This window comes from Phodopus roborovskii, unplaced genomic scaffold (assembly GCF_943737965.1).
Source record: "Phodopus roborovskii unplaced genomic scaffold, PHOROB, whole genome shotgun sequence".
In the NCBI taxonomy this organism is placed as follows: domain Eukaryota; kingdom Metazoa; phylum Chordata; class Mammalia; order Rodentia; family Cricetidae; genus Phodopus; species Phodopus roborovskii.
In genome coordinates this window covers 15,961,641-15,984,640 of record NW_026125295.1, presented here as the reverse complement: position 1 = coordinate 15,984,640, position 23,000 = coordinate 15,961,641, and the positions used below count along the sequence as shown (strand labels likewise).

The window sequence follows — 23,000 nt, the reverse complement described above, 5'->3', positions numbered from 1 at the left end:
GGTGATTTTTGTATTGTAAGAAATATGTGTCTAATTTATATGCAAAAATGCCTTATTACATTCCCTTGTCACCATTTTAATAGTTGTAGAACATGGAAGATGCTTCCTTTCTCTTTGCTAACACTGCTTATTTGTGTCCACTTTTCCTAGTGAGTCTGATTATAGTTTTATCAGTTTTATTGATCTCAGAGATATGACTCTTGGCTTTATTGATTCATCTCGTTTCTTGTTCATTTAGTCCTTAAATGTTATCACTCTCTTCTCCTAGCTCTGGAATTGCTTGTCTGTCAGTTTCTGGCTTCTGAAGATGGAAATTGAGGTCACTGGTTTGAAGCCATTCATTGTTCACTGGTCTAAGCATCTAATGTCAGAATTCGTTCATAATCATGCTCTAGCAGGGTCTCAGGATTCTAAAATGTTGATTTCATTTTCATTCCCTGCAAAATGCTTTCTAATGTTTTCATCAACTTCCTCTTGACTGTAGATTATTTTAAAGTGTTTTATTTATTTTATGGAGGTTTGGAGATTTTTCAAAGATCTTTCTGCTAATTATTTCTGACTTTAGCACTATATGGGTCAGAAAATATTCTTGCTATGACTTGGGTTCTTTTAAATTCTTGAGTGTTGTCTTTATAGGCCACAGTATGGTCTGTTTTGACAAATGTTTCATGAGCAGTTAAAGAGAAGTGTGCATTCTTCTCTGGGTGGAGGTGCCACAAATGTTACATTGGCTAGTAATGTTGCTAAAAAAAAATGTGCCTGGTTTCTGTTTTTTCCATCAGAGATTGGGGGAGAATATAAAGACTCAGTGATTTTTCATTATAATTATCTGATCTCTTTTTCATTTTGAGTAATTTCTATTGCTATATTTCAAGTGAACTGCCATTTTGTTTGTTTGTTTATTATTTTGTTAAATCCAAACTGCTTGTCCCTAACCTCCTATCTAGTACTTTGTTCTTCCTAACACTGTGGGTTTTGTCTCTACAAATCCCATTGATCACCAGAGAAATGCTCAGTGGACAAAAGCTCCTGGTGTACTGGCATGAGGATATGAGTTAGGAGGCCAGCAGCCAGGTAAAGTTGGATGTGGCTGCACCTGTAATCCCAGCACTGTGGAGAGCAGAGACAGGAAGATGTCTGGGGCTCATTGGCTGCCAGCCTGGCTCTATCAGTGAGAGACCCTGAAAGAAGTAAGGCAACGAATGGTTGAGCAGGACACCAAATATCTTCCTCTGTGATCATGCATGCATGCACATGTGCGTGCACACACACACCACACACACACACACACCACAAACACACACCATACACATACCCATACCACACACCCCATATTCTGATGAGTAGGGTGGGAAGAGTTAGCTAGAGATCTCTGGGGTTCTGTCTGTACATCTCTGTCGTCTGTCCTGTGAACCTTGGATTTTGGTCTCCCTGGACTCTCAGATCTGTCTCCTCATCCCTGAAAGCTCACTAGGCTCATTTGAAATTCCTCCCACTCCACCATGACCTAGAAGCTCCCAAGACAGGAAACTGGAGTATCCGTGCTATGCACCTCATTTGACTTCAATCTTCCTGTATCGTCAGCATTCACTTCCTAAAGTCCGTTGTTTAACTATTACTTCATGTGTGGGTTCTTTGCTTTTCTGTTGGTGATTTTGGATTTGGTCCCTCTATTCTACCTAAGGAGGTTCTTATATGAAAAACTGATCATCTTGTGGTGGGGGTGGGGTGTGTGGGGAGGATCATTTCCTTCTCTCGGAGCATGTGCCAGGTTCTTAGAACATTCATACTAACCAACAGGACTTTGCACATTGTAAGCTTGTTGGAATATATGGGTCTCCCCACTCCCCACCAAGAAACCAGTTTGAAGTTCTCACTGAACTTCTGGTCCAGATGGAAGTCCTGGTTAAACTGCTAATCGGCAATAGAGAAGTGAAGATGATGGTGTGTGCCTTGTAATGCCCTTCATTGTCAGTGGTCCATAGTGCCCATCACCGCCAAGCCTTCTCTGAAGTTCTCAGCCGGGAGTGTGCGAGACTCATGGGTGCTTCTGCCTTTGGGAATTTACAGTTCCAGATATGAAAAACTGTCACCTGTGTCATCAGCAGGGATTCTGTTTTCCAACCACAGTTTTTCAGTTTTGTAAAAGGGCCAACTATTATAAACATAGGGGTCATGATTCCATAAATGCTGTGGTAGAAGAGGAAGGACTGACTGACTTGAGTAGTAAAATGATTTACATGCATGCCTAGAAACATCACTACTTTGGTTTTAGTTGTTTTGTTTTGTTTGTATAAATGAACAAAAATCTCATTTTCACCCAAGTACCTAGCAAAAGTATCCTTTTCTAAAGAGGAACAAACCACCTACTAGAAACATCTCTAAAAGTAGGTTCCTTATGTACTTAGAAGATCTTCATGGAAATCAAAGAAACTAAATATAGATAACTGTGCCTTGAAAACTAAAATTTAGTCCAACACAAGGTATGATTGTTCTACTTTGGGTCTAAATTTGTGTTATTTGGGGAGACTCAGGCTTCAAAAATATTTCTCCTTTAAGAAAACCTGGCAGAAGCTTAACTGAAACATGCACACAGCTCGCAGAAAGCTCTATATTCTCTTAAAGTGTCGACGGAGCTAAGTTCTTGCCTTGGGCTCCATGGTCAATTAGTTGTGTGGTTCAGTGAGTTGAAGGGCGTAGGAGGGAGAGCTGGCATGCACAAGACTTGGATGGAATGAATGATACACTCAGATTTCCAAGGAAGCACCCCTAGAGAGATCAGCCCAACTTTCCCCAAAGACGCGCACATAGAGCCACGTGTCGGTGCGGGGTGTGGAGGGGGGAGTGGGTGTGGAGGGCGGATTTCATGGGAAGGGAGAATCTTGGGTGCAGGAGTCCTTGGACTAGATTGGGTGTGCTGTGCCAGCACTGCTATCTGCCATGACACTCATGGGGACCTCAAGACATTTGTGAATTATCTAGCGGGCCCTCTTGCAATTTAACCAGTGCCAAAATTGGTCATTGGGGTTTTCTTTTCTTTTTTCTCTTATTTCTTTTCTTTTCTGAGATGGGGTTTCTCTGTGTAGCCTTGGTTGTCCTGGAACTCACTCTACAGACCAAGTTGGCCTCAAACTCAGAGATCTACCTGCCTTTGCCTCCTGAGTGCTGTGATTAAAGGTGTGCGCCACCACAGTCCAGCTTAGACATGGGGTTTTTCATAGGCTATGTGTACAACTGAGACTAATTTATATATGGAGTTCCAATCATGTGAACAATAGCTGATATTTTCTTTTTTAAAAATTTTACCTTTGTGTGTGTGTGTGTGTGTGTGTGTGTGTGTGTGTGTGTGTGTGTGTGTGTGTGTGTCTACTACCACATGCCTGGTGCTCACAGAGGTCAGAGAAGGGTTCAGGATCCCCTGGAAATGTTGGCTGGCAAGTACCATGTGAGTGCTGGGAACCAAACCCAGGTCCTCTGAAAGAGCAGCAAGTATTTTGAACATCACCAGCTCTAGATCCCTCTGTAGCAAGAATTTTTCAAATTCAACATTTCTCAACATCCAGCCCATAAGACTGACAGAGTTTTCTGTTTCTACTTTCTGGTGCTAAATCGAGTATCCCAGCCACTTCAGGTCTAGTATTCGGTTCTACACACATGTCTTCTCCCATCAGATCTCCCTTTTGGCACAAGAATGGGATTTTCACATCTGAGCAGACTGAAGCTTGGAGATGGCCAGCGATTTAACCAGGAAATAAAAATGCCCATAAGAAGTAGAGGCGGGGTCTAATCCCAGGTCTGTCTAGTGTCCGGCTCCCTCAGAAGAATGAGGGACAGGACAGAAAGAATAACGCATACACTCACTGGGTCAAAAAAGGCCCAGGGCCTGATTTGAGGAAAGTTGTGTCTAGTCCGTTAGTATTCCTTCTGACAGAAGCCACAAGAGAATATTTTCTACTAAGAGTAAGTCATTATATAAATTAAATAAAATTTCCCTTCCATCCCACACAATGGGCATTGTAGAGCAGTGGTTCTAGACACCTTTAATCCCAGCACTCAAGAGGCAGAGGCAGAGGCAGGTGGGTCTCTGTGAGTTCAAGGCCACTCTGGTCTACAGAACCTATTCCAGGACAGCCAGGGCTACACAGAGAAACCCAGTTTAAAAAATTAAAAATAAAAAAATTAAAAGATGTTGACTCTTATTTCTACCTGTTGTTAATTCAGGGTCCCAGTTCTCCAAGCCTCAGTTTCTCTATATAAAATGCCATGCTAATACACTACAGTCTCACAAGGTGTATCTATCGAAGGCGCTACACAATTTTAATTTTTTATCGGTAAACAAGAAGAAAAAAATCCTAGTCCTCCAAAAATCCTTCCAGCGATGGTAAATTCTGCAAAATTTTGATAAGGAAAAAAAAATGCAGCCTGGCGGAATAACTTCCACACAGATGCACTCCCACGGGCCACACAAACAGCAGCTCTGCCATACTTGTGCTGCTTATCTGCAGATAGCTTGGCAGCACGTCCTGAACCTCTTCACTTCGCACCAGCAGCCCAGGCCTGTCCTCCCTTCTGTCTGGTGAGGTCACTGGTTAGGGCTCCAGGGCTGGAAAAGCAGAGTGGGCAGCACAGGGTGTGCATGGCACAGGCGGTGCATATCACCAGGTGCCAAGGGGAACCGAAACCTCAAAATTCCTCTTGCCTTTCCCTGTGAGAACCTCTTCTCTCTCTCTCTCTTTTTTTTTTTTTTTTTTTTTTTTTTTTTTTTTTTGCCTAAATAAGTAGAAATAATTGTTTAGGACAGATTTTATCCTTGTCCCCAAAGATAGGACAAATGCTCCTTTCGGACTTACTTTTCCGAGGTGGCTCTTAGATGGCTAGAACATCTCTCATGAGCCATGTTGTGCTCTGAAACAGGAGTCAGTGAAAAGGACCAACATACTAAGGAAAGCATGGCATCCTTCGAGGATCGCCACACCCAAAGCACCTGCAACCTTGCCCTTTGGGTTTAAGGATGCTATTCTGTGCTTTCGGTTTCTAAGTAGGTTTACTACAAGCAAGTTTTAAAAATTAAATTAAAAATTTAAATACCAGAATTGCACCACCAACATTATTTTAAAATAACTTTCTAAAAGAATGATGGAATTAAATTTCAAGTGCGGTAACCGAATATAGTTCGTATTCTGTAAATGAAGAAATGGCACCACCAACCATGTGGCACACGTTGGTAAAAGTCAGCTCTTCGGTGCAGATAACCGAGGGGTTGATGTGACAACAGAACACCAGCTAATTAACATTTCAGGGTTGGCTCCGAAGCCAATCCTGTCATCCAATTCAGAGTTAAGCATAAGCACATGTATATTCAAGTTGAATTTGAGACAGCAAAACATTAGAATCAAACTATATGCTCAAGAAGAAGTCAATAGCTAAATATATTCATTCGTTGAAGGGGACATCATAGGAGTGTATAGAAAAATCAGTATATAGTGTATAGCAATAAGACAATATTAAACACAATATTATGTGGGAAATAGGATACACAGTTGAACAAAGCTATGAAGACCAATATGCCTATGGGAAAGACAAAGAATGTATTCAACACTGCAAAGAACTCAGTTTGATAAATTGTTTGAAGTTTTATGTTCCAATTTTATTATCACTCTATGGTGCCTTTAAGGATTTTTTTTAAAAAAATATCCTAGAGTGACGATGGGGACATCAGTGGACAGATGTCGATGCTGTAGGCCTCTGCTCACACCAGATGCCAGATTCACTCCGCAGTTGTGACAATAGAAAAGGGTTCCAGACATTGCAGTTAAATCCTCAGAACCCACATGGGGTGAGGAAAACCAACTCCTGTGAGTTGTCCTCTGACCTCCACATACACAATGGTCATTGTAACACACACACACACACACACACACACACACACACACACACACACACTAAATAAGTAAATACAGAGTTTACAATTTTAAATCCAGCATTTTGGGGGCTCCACTCCTTAAACTAGTGATCAAATAGGTCTAGGATGAACATTTACAGGATGCATTTCTAGTGCGTTCCCAGGTGCTGGTGCCATGGGGAAGAAACCTCACTATGAGAGTCCCTTGGACAGTTGTCTCTAACTAGAGACCATATAGAAACCCATATAGCCCCACAGAGTGGGACTAGGGATGAACCTGGTGCAAGCCAGGGCAGGCAGAAGCAATAGAGGGCGAGGCTCGGTGTCGACACCCGGAGTGGTTGGGTATCTTTGCTGCCAGCCCACAGGGAACTATGCAATTCTTAAATAGTTAAGATCACTGACTCTCCCTCAAGGCTTTCCATTCAAGGACAGAAAGGTCAGCCATCAGCTGTGGGAATTGTATTATAATTGAGTAATAAACATGGCATATGGAGATACTCATCAAAGTTATTAACTAATTTGTATCATGCATCTGGAACTTATCAAGGTTCATCTCCCAGTGACTAGAGGTTTGGAGTCACAACTGACTCTGGAAGGATAGCACATTATATGGAAAGTTCTTAACAGTTGTTGGCAACTGGCTACACAGGATTTGAGAAAGGGGAGGGAATGGAAGAGAGGACATGAGGGGAGGTGATGGGAGGTGATGGGAGGAGGAGGAGAGAAAAGACACTGAGAGAGGGAATATGATTTGAGACTGATAGTTAATTGAGATAAAGATGTAAGCATATCACCCCCAGGTCTGAGACATTATCCCCAGGCTATCACAACCTACACAGTCCTCCATAGGAACTCCCCACATGCTTCACAACTTTGGTGCGGTACTGTTAATGTTTACTCTCCTGACAGAGACGTGAACAGGTATTTCTTCAACCACATTGGACCTCACAATGGCTGCAAGTGTCTAGATTTTTCAAACATCTGGAAAGCCAAACGTAAAGCTTTTCTTTCCTTCTTGAATCACTGTCATTATGTCAGTAATGATGGCCTCAGTGAAGTCTCCCTCTCCCTCTCTCATCTGCTTTCACTGATCCACTTCCAAGACCTGGAAATACTCACTTCTAACAAAGCCATCATGAATGACAATTTCCCACTCAAACCCTCTGCCAAAATGCATTTTATGCTTCTTTATAAGCCAGACAAGAAAGGATCCCTATGCCTTGAGGACAACTACAATCCCCACATCATTAAATGAACAAACAAAACCAACAATATCCATTAAAAAGAGCAGGAATTTAATTCTTGCATTCAGGCTATGCCCACATGAGAGTTTAAAATGGTTTTAATGAAGTCACATACAGGTTTAATGCACATACATCACAGGACGACACACATCCACAGTTATCATGCCTCTTCCTTTTAAAGCTAACTCATCTTATTTTCTCAACTAATGATTGACTGACTTTATAATTCTTCACTGCAGATTTCACAAAAGCTAGTTTGGCTATTTTAAAAATAAACTTATGAAATACTTATGAGGATATGAATGTTAAATCCAAGGAAAGGAAGAGCTATCTAAGAAGCTGTTAAGAATCAACATAATAGTGTGAAATTCAACCTTTTTTCTTTTGTATTTGCATATTCTAGCCACAAGTATGATACACTGGATACAATACTTAAAATGCCAACATTCCGGCCAAATGATGATTTTGGAAGATTCTGGATGCATAGTTTGAATGGCTGGGTAGTCTGTTTAAAATTTCACATTTTTAAAAAATTTTAAATATGTTTTTTTTTAAAATGTGTATGGGTATTTTGCTTGCATGTATGTCTGTGCATCATGTGTGTACTATGCATGCAGATGCCAGAAGAGGGTGTCCAATTCTCTGAAACTGAAATTACAGGTGGCTGTGAGCTGCCATGTGGGTACCAAGAATCAAACTTAGGTCCTCTGCAAGAGCAATGAGTGCTCCCTGCCACGGAGTCATCTCTCAAATGAAAATACAGATAACTGTATCTTATGTGTTTATTATATTACATATCAGTTTGCTTTACACTATTAAATCTTGAGATTAAAATATTGAGAGTAATCTATGGGTGTTTCACACTCTGTCATTTCTGGGTATCTTGAAAATACAACTTAAACCCTCTAATGTAAAGACAAATTCTGGGGCAATGGCCAGGCCAGGTTTATTAAGTGTTTTGATCTATTCTTTGGTCTGATATTCTCTTTTTCTTTTGTATCAAAGCAACCTTCTAAATTGTATACTCTAAAGACTTCTTATGTTTCTCTAAGTGCATCATGGACATTTCTGAGAGTTTATATCAATGATTCCCTTAGTAGTGACTGTCATCTGCTACCATTCCTGTTGGAATAATAATAGCCACCGGACCCACTATCCTGAATTAGGACCCAACATTGCATCCAATACCAGCCTTAATTTAACTCTCTATTAGACAGACCTCATGATGACTTGAAAACACTTCATCATTGATTCATCTTCTTACCAGAAGTGAGACTTGCCATCCCTGTAGATTCCTGATCGTTTCCATGGTGACTCACTAGCATGTGTGGTTCCAGCGTTTGGTTTGGAATGTAAACCAAATGGTCACCTCCATGGTTCTCCAACATAAACGATGAGCCTTTCCCAGCAGACAGTTCTTGACTAAGAAGGCTGCTCTTGGTTGCAGAAACCTCATGCAGCTTAGCAGCCAGTCTACACGGAGAAAAAGAAAGTTTTAGGCTGAGTCCAAATAGATGCAAATAAAATATCTAAACATTTTAATATGGTTCTTGAATTGCTTATTAAAGAAATTGGGCTGATACCTCAGTTGGAAAAGTGCTTGGTTTGCAAACATTAAGACCTATGTTTGATCCCCAAGAACCCACATAAAAAAGCTGACCATAGTGATATCTGCTTGGAATCTAAGCACTAGGAGGAAAAGATGAGTGGATTCCTGGGGCTCTCTGGCTAGCTATCACAGACTACTTCCTGAGTTCTAGGACAGTGAGAGACCCTGAGTGAAAAAATAAAACCAAAAACCAAGGTAGATGATACCTGAGGAACAACAACCACGGTTGTCTTCTGGCCCGACACACACACACACACACACACACACACACACACTCACACACTCACACACACACTCACACACTCACACACACTCTCACACACTCACACACACACACTCATACACTCACACTCACACACTCACACTCACACACACTCACACACACTCACACTCACACACACTCACACACACTCACACACTCACACACTCACACACTCTCACACACACTCACACTCACACACACTCACACTCACACACACACTCACACACTCATACACTCACACACTCACACACTCACACACACACTCACACACACTCACACGCTCACACACACTCACACACACTCACACACTCACACACACAAACACTCACACACACTCACACACACTCACACAGACACACACACACGTTCACATTCGTGCATATACATGTACACCCACACATTGATCAAATATATGCACACACATATATACTCAGAAAAGAAAAAATTTGGTGGTAAAAATTCTAAATTAATTTCAGTCAAACAATTCATCTCCATTTAGCCTTCCTTTCCTCATGTTCACTTATTACCTATAAAGTATTCCTTTGGAATAATCCAAGTATTACTTGAATAGAGTTTTCAATAAATGATGAGGAAGTCATTCATCAATTAGCCACTGGACCAATCTTATTACACCTCAGACTGATACCAATTATCATAGAAAATGGGCGTTTAATGGACAAAGCCCTGATCCGAAAGGATAAGGTTACAAGGAGGCTCTTGAAATATATTTTAGAACTATTTATTCATTTTATTCAGATGATAACAGAAAATATATATAAGCATATTCTTGGTAACATCATTTTAATTCAATATTTGTAGTTGTGTTTAATACTGATGTTTGGTATCCAGAAGTATTATTTAGCTGTGGGGCAGAACAAATAGATATAACTTATGAAACAGTATTGTCACAGCCCACAAAGACAAATGAGATCATGACACATTGCATAGATGATGGTCTTGTACTTGTGTGTGTGGATTTGTGGTGAGAACATGGGCTGTCATGCAACAACAGAGGCCAGGTGCATCTACAGCATGTGCCACATCACACCATTTTGTCTTCAAAATTTCAGCTTCAGAAAAACAAAATCATCCATTACACGAAGTTAGTATAAGACTGTTTTTGTCTGATGGTTTAGACTTGATGTGTAAAGTTGTTTGGGTTTAATAGTTGGGTAAGAATCACAAATGTCATAGCATTTACAGGAGGCTTGTGTTTGTACATGTTCAAGTAACAATGTAACTTGTCTGCAGCCCTATTTAAAAGAGTCTATGGCTTATTCAAGAGGAACCACCCTACTTGACACTAACATTGTCTTTCCCAGGGGTTCGCTGTTGGACACATCCTTGCTAAACTACTCAATGAATAGAATCTGACATTAGAGGAGTATGCGTCTGTATGAATTCTGGTTGTTTCTGGATACCTAGAAGAAGCCATATCTTCTCTGAAAAGATGCCTTGATTAATGCAATTTGCAGTAAAGAGAAGTAACTATAGACCAAGACCAGCTATAGTGAGGGATCCAAGCTTAGTGTAACTCCAGCTAAAATCAACCAATAAGGGATATTCTCACAGTATTTGAGGGGCTAGAGTCAGCCAATTAATTAGTTTTTGTTGTTGTTGTTTTTTAAATAAAGATACAGCATTCATGAAAATTGTTGGCATGTGTATTGTATTGAAGGTCTTCTGTGGGACACTTTGAGGTTGAAACAACGCAGAGGCAGTCCTAGACTTAGTAAGATGAGACACTGGAGTTAGCTACCACAGTGCCTTAGCAGAAGTATAAACGAGCACTGTCTGTTGATGTTTTTTAAATGGCATGGTCTCTCTATGTAGCCCAGATTGGTCTTGAACTCCCAATTTCCCTGTCTCTGATTCCAGAGGAGTGCAACACCATAACGCAGCTAAGGTCGTGGATTTTGAGCAGGGTGTAGGGTAAATATCAGTTTCAAAGAGGAGGCCACTTGAATCATGACCACAAAGTGTGAATGCACCTTATGAGAAGGAATGGGATCCCAGGCAGCTGACCAGAAACCAGCTGACCACAAGGCACACACCAGCCCAGTGCAACCAAAACTCAGGGCCTCAGGAAGGGGAGGCTCTGGGCAGTGAGGTCGAAGATAACCTGTGAGGTTTGTTGTCGTTGTTGTTTCAAGAGTAGAATAAAGTCACGCCTTTAAAGGAAAAGTTTAATGAAATTCATGATGTTGTTATAAAACAAAATGCCTTAGACTGGAAAGCGTGCTCGATGCATGGCTGCTGCTGTAGAAAGTGGAATCCATGAACAGCCTCTACTTCAGACACCTTGCCTATTGCCTGCCATGGCCAGTTACACACCCACCAGTCAATTAACAGGAACTTGTAAATACAAGTGCTCTGCTACCTACCGGAGGCTGCGCTGCCGTGGCCCATCTCCTCTCTCTGAATGGATGCGCCTGCAATCACCCTCCAGCATCTGTGGTGGGTACTGATTGAATCCATCTATGGAGAGAACAAAGTTATGGTTTGGTGTCAAAACTAGAAATTGGGTTTTCTGGGCAATGAGAACCCCAACAGAAATCCTCTCAAAGCAATAAACGTTAGTAACACATTTCAAGAGAATTTGTCTGCGGTACGAGTGGAAAACACTGTCAACTTTAGGAACAGCATTCACAACTTGAGCTTCGGAGAGTTTCAGCGGCCAAAGAATTACTAGGATCATCGGAAAGTGTTCAAGGTGTTCAGGGAAGGGTTAATTGTGATGCAGGGACACAGGGACACATGAGTGCTATATGCCTATGCTAACACAATCTGAGAGACAATCTATCCTGATTCTCTACGGCTTTTCCTCCCAGACTGAAACTACTAGCTCAAACATAGAAAAGACGGTGTCTTATTACATGATATTATTTCTCTGCTTCTGCACCAATAAACGCTGATTTCCTATGAGAAAAGGAGTCGCAGAAAGGATTTTAACTTACTGACAACACAATCCATCTCTTTAATCTCTTTCTGTACTACCTGTAAGCTGCACACTACTGTAATTCCCTCTCATTCAGGAAAACAAATTTTAATGAAACAAGGCCCTTAGTTATTGAAGACCCGAGGCCCTAAAAAAGCATCCCAAAGGTAGTTTTGTCTCTGTGACTCTGGGATACAATTTTTTCCCCATTTGTCTAAAATGAGGATATGATTCTGATTGACTCCATTTGCCAATGGCTATTGGTGGAAGGAGGGACCACGACACAGCTGTTACCTCTGTGTACAGAAAAGTAAAAGTGCATACAACCAGGGCTGGCACTTTGGGGGAAAGTTCTCAAAGAACCAGCAGCTGCAAAACCGTCATTTAACTCTGACAAATGAAATAGGGCCAGGAAGGCGAGAAAGGTGGGAGTCAACGTAAGTCAGATTTGCTCAATTGCAAAGCCACTGTCCAGTCCGGCAGGACCAGACCCAAGGTGTTTTGAGTCCATTAAAATCCTGCAGGGTTAGCCATCTGGATGGCACAAAGGACAGCACTGTGGGAAACAATGCACAGCCGTGCCTCTGGTCAAGAAGGTAAAATTTGAAATGTTTAGTGTTTGCAAGAGTCCCTTTCAGATGAGAAGGTGTTTGGCTAAGACCTGGCAGTCTGCTGCACAGGTGTCCCTCCCATCAATGTACCAGAATGACACACGGTGGTGTATGTCTGAAAAAATTACTATAAAATAAAAAAATTCAAATCCAGTGGGAGGGTTGGTATCAAAATTGATTTGGAAGCATTGTTTTGATTCGTCTTTATGCCATTCAAATGGGACCGTGTTTTATGTTTAAAGGCAATAATCTAGCATTCCCAAGAGTGTAGGTAGTGAGTTCAACAGTTGAATGTGAGTCATGGGAGATAGGCAGAGGCTTCCTTACAATGGAGAATTTACCATGAGGATACTATTCCTGCTGTGGGACATTCCCTCTACACCAGGCAACAGAATGCAAACCTTGCTCTAAACCTGACAGAGTCCCACACAGAACAGGCTTGGCTCCATTTAGAGGAATCTCCCAGAAGACAGTGCCATGGTTTGGGTAAATGTTCCCCAGAAGTCCATGAGGATAAGACTTGGTGTCAAGGGCAGAGTTGTTGGCAGATAACCTACTCTTTAGGAGGTAGTCCTAATAGGAGGTCTCCAGGTTGTTGGGATGTACTCCTTCCCTTCTCCTCTGTCTTGTTTCCTAGTTTCTTGTGGGAGCAAATTTGTTCTCCCTGCACCCAAGCCATGCAAGTGTCAAAGGCACAAAGAACCAGGCTACCTAACTCCAGGCTACCTAACTCCAGGCTACCTAACTCCAGGCTACCTAACTCTGGACAGTAAACTCCACAAGCATGATCAAAACCAAACCTATCCTCTTTAGGAGTTAATTTGGTATTAGGCAGACTAACACAAAGGGCTCCTCAACTTAACTTCTTTGTACTTGGGGGCTGAGGTTTGTTTTGTTTTGTGTGTGTGTGTGGGGGGGGTGCTGGCTATCCATCCCGAGACTTGTAGAATGATAATAGCATCTCTAGATTTTACCTACTTGACATGAATAGCACTTGAAATTTTTAAGAATCAGATCAGAAAACTCTCCAGGACATTTCCAGCTATCTCCTGGAGGTAAAATATCACACACACACACACAAAGAGAGAGAGAGAGGGAGAGAGAGAGAGAAGCTGTTTCTTCAGGGAAGTGTTTTCTCACACCATTTGTGGTAGAGGACGAGGAACTACTTCTAACCCTTGGCAGACCAACGCTGTTACTTTTTATTATTTCTGATGACACAGAGTCCACTGATCGTGCACTCGTATGCTCCAGCAATCATTGTCAAGTTCCTTCAAGAGTACTTACTCTCAATTTTGAAACTTAGCACTCACAGGTCAGTTTGTGGGCTGGCCTGTATACAGAGGGTAACACATTGTTGTACACAGCACTGCAGCCATGCTGCTTAAAGTGTGATCTGTGACCCACAACACTGGCAATACCCTGGTGCCTGCGAGGCACAGTCTCGGACTCCTAATCCTGTCGAACAGGAAGCTGCCTGCAGGTTTTTCGGATTCCTATGGGGCATGACTGGGTCATCATATTCTCACACTCTTCACTATGTGCCATGATTAGAAAATAAACCCATTTAAATGCTCAAACCATACTTTTTAAGAGCTGTTAGGACTTTTCCAGGCTGAACAAATACAGCCCAGAAGACCACCAGTCACTCTGTGATTGCTGCTGTACAGATTTTGGCTAGAGATATTCTACCATAACAAGGTCTCCCCCAAGGCATAAGTAGGGTACATTCAGGACATGCCCTACCTTTGCTCCCAGTCATTACCTAATGTATATATTTGGATTCATTACAGACTGCATGGTATTGACCTTAGATTATTAATACTACTACTAGATACTACTCCAAAAGGAAAATAACCAAATAATGACTTACGTCTGACAAAATATATAAATGGCTTCAGAAACTTCACAATATAATTCATATCTGGCTTGTACATTCTCCCAAGCTGTATCAGATGGTGATCATGTGGGTAGCTTGCTAATTGTTCCATCCCATCTCTTTGTGTGGAGCCCAGAGAAACCACAAATATAACATAGCCTTGACATTTAGCCCTCAAAGCTACCGTCTTCACAAACTCCTTCTCCTCATGATTCTCACCAGCTGAAACCACAATGATGACCTTGTGTTTTCTTGGATTGGGGGTTGCCGGGAAGAGACCTTCCATGGCCCACTGTAGGCCAAGACTGATGGCGGCATCTCCATTTAGTTGTTGGAGGGATGTATGAATATAGTTCTTCATGCTGGACAGGTTGTCGTAGGTTGTAAACTCAAACTCTGTCTTCACTCTGTGCTTCTTTCTGGAATTCTCTGAGGGAGAATAGCTCAGCAAAGCAATCCTGTCACCAGAGTCTGAGACTGAAGGGTTTGAAGTGATGTGAAAGTTGTCAATCACTGAGCTCACCAATGTTTTCATGGCTTGGAAATCATCATTGGCTATATTATGGGAATTGTCTAAAAGGAATGCCACATCCATGTATGAGTTTTCAGGAACAAAAGTCTCTTCTGCACAAGTATTTGGAAAACATTTGTCTGAAAACACACAGAGAAATGCATCATGGGATTAGTGTGAGCATAAAACATGGAGAGCTTCTAAGAATCAGTGTATATCAATACTTCTATATCACATCATGTAAATTAACAAGAAGTGGCCAATGTCCCATTAATGTTGGGGCAACTAGCAGCTAATATCATGGGGTCTATGGTGAAACAGATTTAGGTGGCATGTACCTCTGAAGTCCACAATCATGTCCAAAATCATGAAGAAAGTATTTTCAGTAGTTCAGAGGCTCTCAATACAAACTACAACACTATCATAGAAAAGACTACAGCAGTTAGGTAATTTTCAAAACCAGTTTTCAGGTGCTATAGAAACTCTATAAACATTAGAGGTTGGAGCTCTGACATAGTGCATTTTCTAAAAACTAAAAATAGAACCTACCATAATAAATAGAAATATCCCACAAAAGCCCAGTTCAATACCTCCCCAGGAAGGCATTAACCCTCCTGCACAGTCAGCCTTCCCCAACGGTCTTACCATAGCAAAGTGTGCAGCGCCGAAGCCTTTCCTGGGGCTCATAATTCCCCACTGGGGGAACTGGAATCACCTGAAATGTCCCAGTGTCATCAAACTGCATTTAAAAAAAGAAACACATGCTACTTGCACACTTTAAGCCTTTATTGGGAAATTAGTATGTGCTCGTCATGAGAAAAGCTTGAAAAATGCCCATTATGACTATTACTATCCATTACAATCCTTTGGTTTATTCAGTAACACACACACACACACACACACACACACACACACACACACCATCAGTATCCCTATTTCACGATGAGGATTTCTTTTTAATATGTGCTGGATGTTTCACCCACATGACTGTCTATACACTCCATGGGTGCATGGTACCCTTGGGGGAAGAAGAGGGCATTGGGGCCCTGGGTGGAATTGCAAATAAAATGCAGGTCATCTTAACCACCAAACTACCTCTCTAGCCCCAGCCATAACATCTCTTGTTTTCATGACTGCAATGCTGGTCTGATTTTAACATGTTTCCATGTACCACATGATGATGAATACACATACCACCAGCTTTTAAGGTTGGGCCCTTCAGAAAACTTTCATTTGCAGTTTCCATTAGTCACTTTAGGTGATGACATCAGAGCCATTTCTACTGCACTCCATCAGAAAGGCTCATCTTCCTGAAGTCACATGGACCTTTCTAATCATAAACTCCAATGAAGTCTATTTCAAATGGCAACAGACTGAAGGCATTGTACTTATTCAAAATGCTTGCTTGTAACTCCTCCATCCTCCATTGTCTCTCCTATGACTACCTCTAGGCAGACTTTTTTGTCCTGCCAGCCACTCCCCAAATAGCCATATAGAGACTTGATATTAATTATAAAAGCTTGACTGAAAGCTTATGCTTGCTACTAACTAGCTCTTACAACTTAAATTAAGCCATATTTCTTATCTACCCTCTGCCACATGGAAGTACCTTCTTCCAGCATCTCATATTCATCTCCTGCTTTATGTGAATCTAACTTGCGATACTCTGACCCTACCCTCCTTTTTCCCAACATTCTTTCTGCCCCCAAAATCCTGCCTAGTTGTCAGCCAATCAGCTTTTTATTAATAATAAGAGCAACACATCTTCACAGTGTACAGGAAGATTACACAGCAACTATTCTCGTTCTCATTCTGTTTCTTGATTACTATGTTGCTTTAATGTTCATAAAAATGAGCAATATGCAATGCTGGTTCATTAATTCATTAAGTTGATACCTAATTTGAGGACATTTATGTTTATGGTCCTATGCAAAGCAGATGATGTTATTCTAATGAAAGGGACATATATTTCCATAGGGTGATGAGGCTACCCTTCAACCCACAGCAATGCTCAGGCTTGTGCCCCACCCAGAACACAGAAAGGTCAAAAAAAGCCACACCCTCTGCCTTTCTGTAAAGTGTTGAGTGTCCGAGCATATTTACAATCATTTCAGCCTTAGTTGGATGTTATTCCTCTCTTATGAACTTGGGTATTTGGGCATTACTTGACAGTCTACCATTTTGGTCTCACATCTAAAGGATGCATGCTCACTCAGTGAACCAAAGAAACTGATTCACAGGAGTGGACCACATGCTCTGCATTCATTTGTTCATGCATCCAACACATACGGATTGAACTTAACAAATATGCATTGGATGCCAACAATGTTACAGGTACAGTTGTGATGTTAGAGGAATTGAAATAAGCAGAAGAGATAAAATACCTTTGCAGTATGCTCTAGTGGGGTAGACCTATCATAAACATCAAAATAAGTATATTATCTAATATGTTTACAGGTGATCATTTCCCTTTAAAACATAGTAGGGTTGTGAGGATGGAAAAGGCTAGGTACCATTTAAATGAAATTCACCAAGAGAGAGACTGAGAAGGGACTGCAATGAGGTAAGAGCAGCCAGGAAGATGAGATTCTGTGGAAGATGACCTTTGGTGTAATACTCATTATCATCTTAATCAGAGTAGCTGTGATGACTCACAAGCAACTCTAAGGTTGGATCTGTTGACCCTCCTCATAGGAGGAGGAGGAGGGAGGAAGGGAGGGCGGTTATTAGACCACACTGGCGATTCCAGAAACTCTGTCCTCATTACCTACTCCAGCTATAATTCTGCCCCAGCTGCATACCGTTGTGGGAGGTGCTAGCTGTGTAGGAGGTGAACCTCTAACTGAATAGGGACCTCATCTATGCAGTCATGAAGAAGGGTTCATCCACACCTGGTGACACTGCTTAGTGATGCAGTAGTTTGGGTGTCACCCACACCCCTCTAAGCAGTTCTTCCCCCCACGCACATGTAAGCAAACCCCTTGTGTCAGTTATGTTTTGTTGCCAGGATAAAACACCATGACCAAAAGCAAGTTAGAGAAGGAGGAGGCTTTCTCTGGCTGGTGGTTCCAGAGGGTTAGAGTCCACAATGGTGAGGACACATTGCTGCATCAGATTAGCAGCAGGAGCAAGAAGCTGAGAGATCCCATCCCAACCCAACACACAAGAGACTGAGCAAAATGCACTTGGGGCGGGTGTAAATTTTCAAAGCCAGCCATTGATAGGCTTCCTTCCAGCAAGGCCATACTGCCCAAGGGTTTCATAGTCTCCCCAAACAGTGCCACCATCTGGGGACCAAGAATCCAAATCCTGCGCCTACGGTTGACATTTTTTCAATCCACCCCACCCCAGCCCTCACTCGTGTACCTGTAAGGAAGCCAAATAAACTCATTGGTGCACTAAGCTAGACTTAGGCAAGCTGTTCCTTTCGTTTGTCACTTGTGTCCTATCTGAGATGAGGAGACATCTGTCCGCGTACGGTGTCAGTGGGGAAAATGTTCCCAAGAAGACACAGGGCCAATGGCTGTCTTAACCCTGCTAATAAATTATGTGGGCGGAGTGTGGGAACAAGCCCCTAAGTATAGAAACCCTGAGAACATTGTTGACTGAGAAGGGCACTTTGGGGACAGGAGTGGGAGTAACAATGTGGACAGGATTTGCTCAAGAAAGAATGTAAGAGTCAGGTGGGGGTCTGTGCATGTCAAGATGGGGGGAGAGAGGAAGGGAGGAACCAGAGGAGGGAGGGGAAGGAGGGAGGGAGGGAGGGGGAGAGGGAGGGAGAGAATGCGGTGCTGTGGACAGCACAGAGGCAAATTTCCCTTGAGAAATCGTTGTATGGGGAGCTAAGAAAATAGGATCAAAACTAAAGAGAGAAGTTGGGCCATGAAAATTAGATTTTTTTTTCTCTCTTGGTTAGAAGGATTTGACAGAAGGGACCAAATGATCTATATAGACAGAGACTCCAGCAAGAATAAACTTGCCACTTTCGGGGAATGCCTGAGTGCTTAATAACTGTTCATTCTGTTCATCTCGTGGGAGGAAATGCCGTAGAGAAGAACAGATTTCTAGAGATTCTATCTAAAACTTGCAACAGCCTTATAAATTTCTGGAACATCTGGGGGATGCTGCAAATTTGGTCTCCAATTGAGGCAGAACACAGAGATTTAAAAAAAAAAAAAAGATGAGACAGTGTTTCAAATAGATTTGTCAAAAGAAGCTATTTTAAAATGGCATGCGGAGTGTGAGGTGGCTCGGAAAAGTGAAAATGTCCAAAACCACATTTAAAATGTTTATCCTCACACAGGAATACTGGCTATTCTTTATCATACCAGTAAAAGATATTTTTATTGTGCTAATGATGTGTGTGAGTGTGTTTCTGTGTGTGGGTTTGGGGACCTGAGTGCAGATGCCTGCAGGACCCAGAGGCACCCAGTACTTGGAAGCTGGAGGAACAGGTGGTTGGGAGCTGCCTAACACGGGTGCTGTGGATTGAACTCAGGTCCTCTGCAAGAGCATTACATGCTCTTAACTGCTGGGCCATCTCTCCAGCTCCTCATAATGGTAAAAATTTTAAACACACATAAAGCTCCAAAGTTGCAAAGTACACAGAGAAGGTTTAAGGAAGAGGAAGAAGGAACCCTGGGTGGAGAGGAGCATTGAGGCAGGCGTGTGCATGAGATAACTAGAGGAAGCATGTGGCTAGAATTAGCTTGTGGGAGTGTTAACTGGTGAGAGCAGTTATGAGAAATATCACAGGGTTCGCGCCCTGTAGAGCAGCTGAGGTCTAGTGCGGTTTGGGTATGGTCCCATCAGACTATAAACTGGATTTGGCATCCAATTCTATTCTAGAATTAGAGGTAGCTCTCAGAGCAGGAATGTCACTCATTTCTTGCAGGGAGCAAAATTAGGGAGGCAGGGAACCCTGAAAAGAGAAACTAAGAATAGGAGACCCTTGACTTCTAAGATCTGTTTTATCAGCAACTTTTGTGGCTCCTAGTTCCAGAAAACTCTGTGTGTGTGTGTGTGTGTGTGTGTGTGTGTGTGTAGCAAGCTGACTCCTCCTCACCTTTTAATATAGAAACGCATGCATATGAATAGATCTTCATAGCCTCCTGAGCAATGAGATGGCTTCACCCAGCTCCAGAGGCCTCTTATGGTTTGAATGTGGGATGTTCTATTCTGGCTCCTGCGATTGGACATACAGCCTCCAGATGGTGACACTGTTTCGTTAAGACTGTTGAACCTCTTAAGAGGTGGAGCCTCGCTGGAAGAAATGAGTGCCTGGGAGCGGGTCTTGGTGTTTGCGGGCTGGACACCCCTTCCTGTCATCTTTCCCTTTCCTCACTGCAGATGCCGTGGTGACCCTGCTGCTTCATGCTTCCCCGCCATGCCTTCCCCAACACACAAACTGCATCCTTATGGCCTGAAAGTCAAGATAAACCCTGTGTCCCTTAGGTTGCTCCCTGTCAGGTGCTTTGCCAGTTATGAGTACACACACTCACACACACATACACACACACATACACACACACTCACACACACATACACACACATGCACACACACACTCACACTCACACACACTCACTCACACACACACACACACACTCACGTGTTTCACAAGTGGTCAATACACTGAAAGTTACTGGACAGTACACAAAGAGGGTCTGTAGTTTTAGGGTTTTGTAGGTTGATCTGTTTTGGATGAGAAAGCAAGATAGACGGGCTGGAGAAATGGCTCAGAGGTTAAGAGCACTGGCTGCTCTTCCAGAGGTCCTGAGTTCAATTCCCAGCAACCACATGGTGGCTCACAACCATCTATAATGATATCTGGTGCCCTCTTCTGGCATGCATTCATACATGCAGGCAGAACATTATACATAATAAATAAATAAATCTATTTAAAACAGAAAGAAGAGCCTTCATCCAGTAGCTGAAGGAAGCAGACACCCACAGCTAAACACTGAGCCGAACTCCTGGAATCCAGTTGCAGAGAGGGAGGAGTGATGAGCATATGGGTCAAGACCAGGCTGGGGAAACTCACAGAAACAGCTGATCTGAACAAGGGGGAGCTCATGGATCCCAGACTGATAGCTGGGAAACCAGCATGGGACTGACCCAGACTGCCTGAAATTGGGTGTCAGTTAAGAGGACTGGGAAGTCTATGGGGCCTCTGGTAATGGATCAGTATTTATCTCTAGTGCACAAATAGACTTTGGGAGCCAATTCCACCTAGAGGGATACTCTCTTAGCCTAGACACATGGGGGAGGGCCTAGGCCCTGCTCCAAATGATGTGACAGACTTTGAAGATTCCCCCATGGAAGGCCTCACCCTCTCTGGGGAGCAGAAAGGGGATGAGATAGGGGGTCAGTGGGAGCTGGGATTGGCATGAGAACAAGCTTGCTTGTAATATAAATGAAAAAATTTAAAAAAAAGAAAGAAGGAAGGAAGATGGATGGATAAAGAAACATTAATTGCTTTAACATAAGTGGGTCCAAAAAATGAAAGAATATCTTTAGAAATAGTCATATATATTAAGTATGTTGTACCATTTCAGGAGCTCAGAATTCCCCTGAGCTTTTTCCATTACAGGTTAAGATCCATTGCCTGATGAGACAATAGTGAGCATCTGGCTGTTCTGAGAAATACTAGGCAACAGAGCCGGCAGAACACCCACTCACACACCTTTATCTCAGAGGGACCCGAGTTACTATCTCGGTTAGGCACTTGGTAGCTACACGGAAATGCCCCAGGCCTCTGTTCTCTGAGTCTTAATGTGGAGATTGTACCTGCATCCCCTTCAATGTTTTGTGACTCCATGAGCATGTACGTTATGCTGTAGTTCCAGGGCCTGGCATAGAACGCAGCCTCACGAACTGGCTGCTGCTGCTACTACTGACTCACTAAGAGCTGCAAGGGGATCAGGAGACCACTCCTCCACCCCGACTCTACACCACTCCCATGCTGCCTTACCTAAGCCACAGTCCTCAAAAGGAGCAAGGGACAGTCTTACCCCAAAAGCCTCATCAAGGAAAACTCTTTCGTTATAAGCAAAGACTGCAAGGCTGATGTCCAGGGCACTGAACTCCATGGTGGCCGTGAGGATGGGCTCTCTACTGGTTGGCTGGCCATTGCTGAAGAACACTGCAACTCTTCTGGCGTTGGCTCCAGAAGATGTCCGCTTGAAAACATTGCGGGCCACAAACCTCATCGCATTGCCAATGTCCCTGGCCTTCTGGGGGACTTGATATTTTATTTGGGAAAGAAGCTGAAGGAGCTGTTTCTTGCTCCGGTAGTCAGACCCACGGATGAGATAGCGTGTATCTGAGTCGTAGGAAACTACAACCACCCGTGCTCCTACAGGACAGTTATTCTCCCTGATGTTGAGGTCATTAACAATGGAAGTGATGATGTCTCTTGTTTCATTAAATCTCCTCTCTGTGATACCAGAGGACTGGTCCAGAGCAAATGTCACCTCTGTCGGATACACAGGACACTTTTCTATGGAAATGAAAAGCAAAAAAATATTAAAGGACTTCACTAAGTCACAGCTATTCCCTTGCCCTTTACATGAGTGAAGTTAGTTCAGAAAAGGTAAAGCCCAGGCTGAAGTGGCTGTGTCATACAGGGACCTAAGGACTCAGACATTCTTATACAGTTTAGGCCCTAACAAGACCATCCCTGGGCAGGGTAAGGTTTATACAGGGTAGCACTTAGTGAAATGACAGGCAGGTGGCGGTGGGAGGGGTGAGTCAGAGGGAGGGAGGGAGGGCACTGAACACATCAAAGAAGCCAGTGTTGATGGGGACAGTATAGATGAGTTACAGTCCCGATTCCTGATTCTCCAGTTCCTCCTGCCTCCCAGAAAGATGGGAGCTGCTCTGTAAAAACAGTGAGTAGAAAACTGTCATGGGCCCCAGACAGAACAACAGTGAGGGGTGGCATAGTCACTGTTGACACTCAGGTCAAAAACATGACACCGACAGGCACAGTCACCATTAAAAGAGAAAAGTCTGCATAGAAGGTGGAAGTCCTTTTTTCCT

General features: G+C 42.7%; 1 protein-coding gene across 1 annotated transcript in view; it reads right to left on the bottom strand.

Moving 5' to 3' along the window:
• Col6a5 (collagen type VI alpha 5 chain) overlaps nt 1-23,000 on the bottom strand; it is an 89,489-nt gene that overhangs the window by 10,603 nt on the left and 55,886 nt on the right. Inside the window, exons 32-36 of the mRNA XM_051205706.1 lie at nt 21,971-22,458; nt 15,605-15,698; nt 14,443-15,099; nt 11,405-11,498; nt 8,414-8,622 (exon numbers count right to left, since the gene is read on the bottom strand). Coding sequence (XP_051061663.1) covers nt 8,414-8,622; nt 11,405-11,498; nt 14,443-15,099; nt 15,605-15,698; nt 21,971-22,458 — 1,542 coding nt within the window. The remainder of the gene's footprint in view (nt 1-8,413; nt 8,623-11,404; nt 11,499-14,442; nt 15,100-15,604; nt 15,699-21,970; nt 22,459-23,000) is intronic.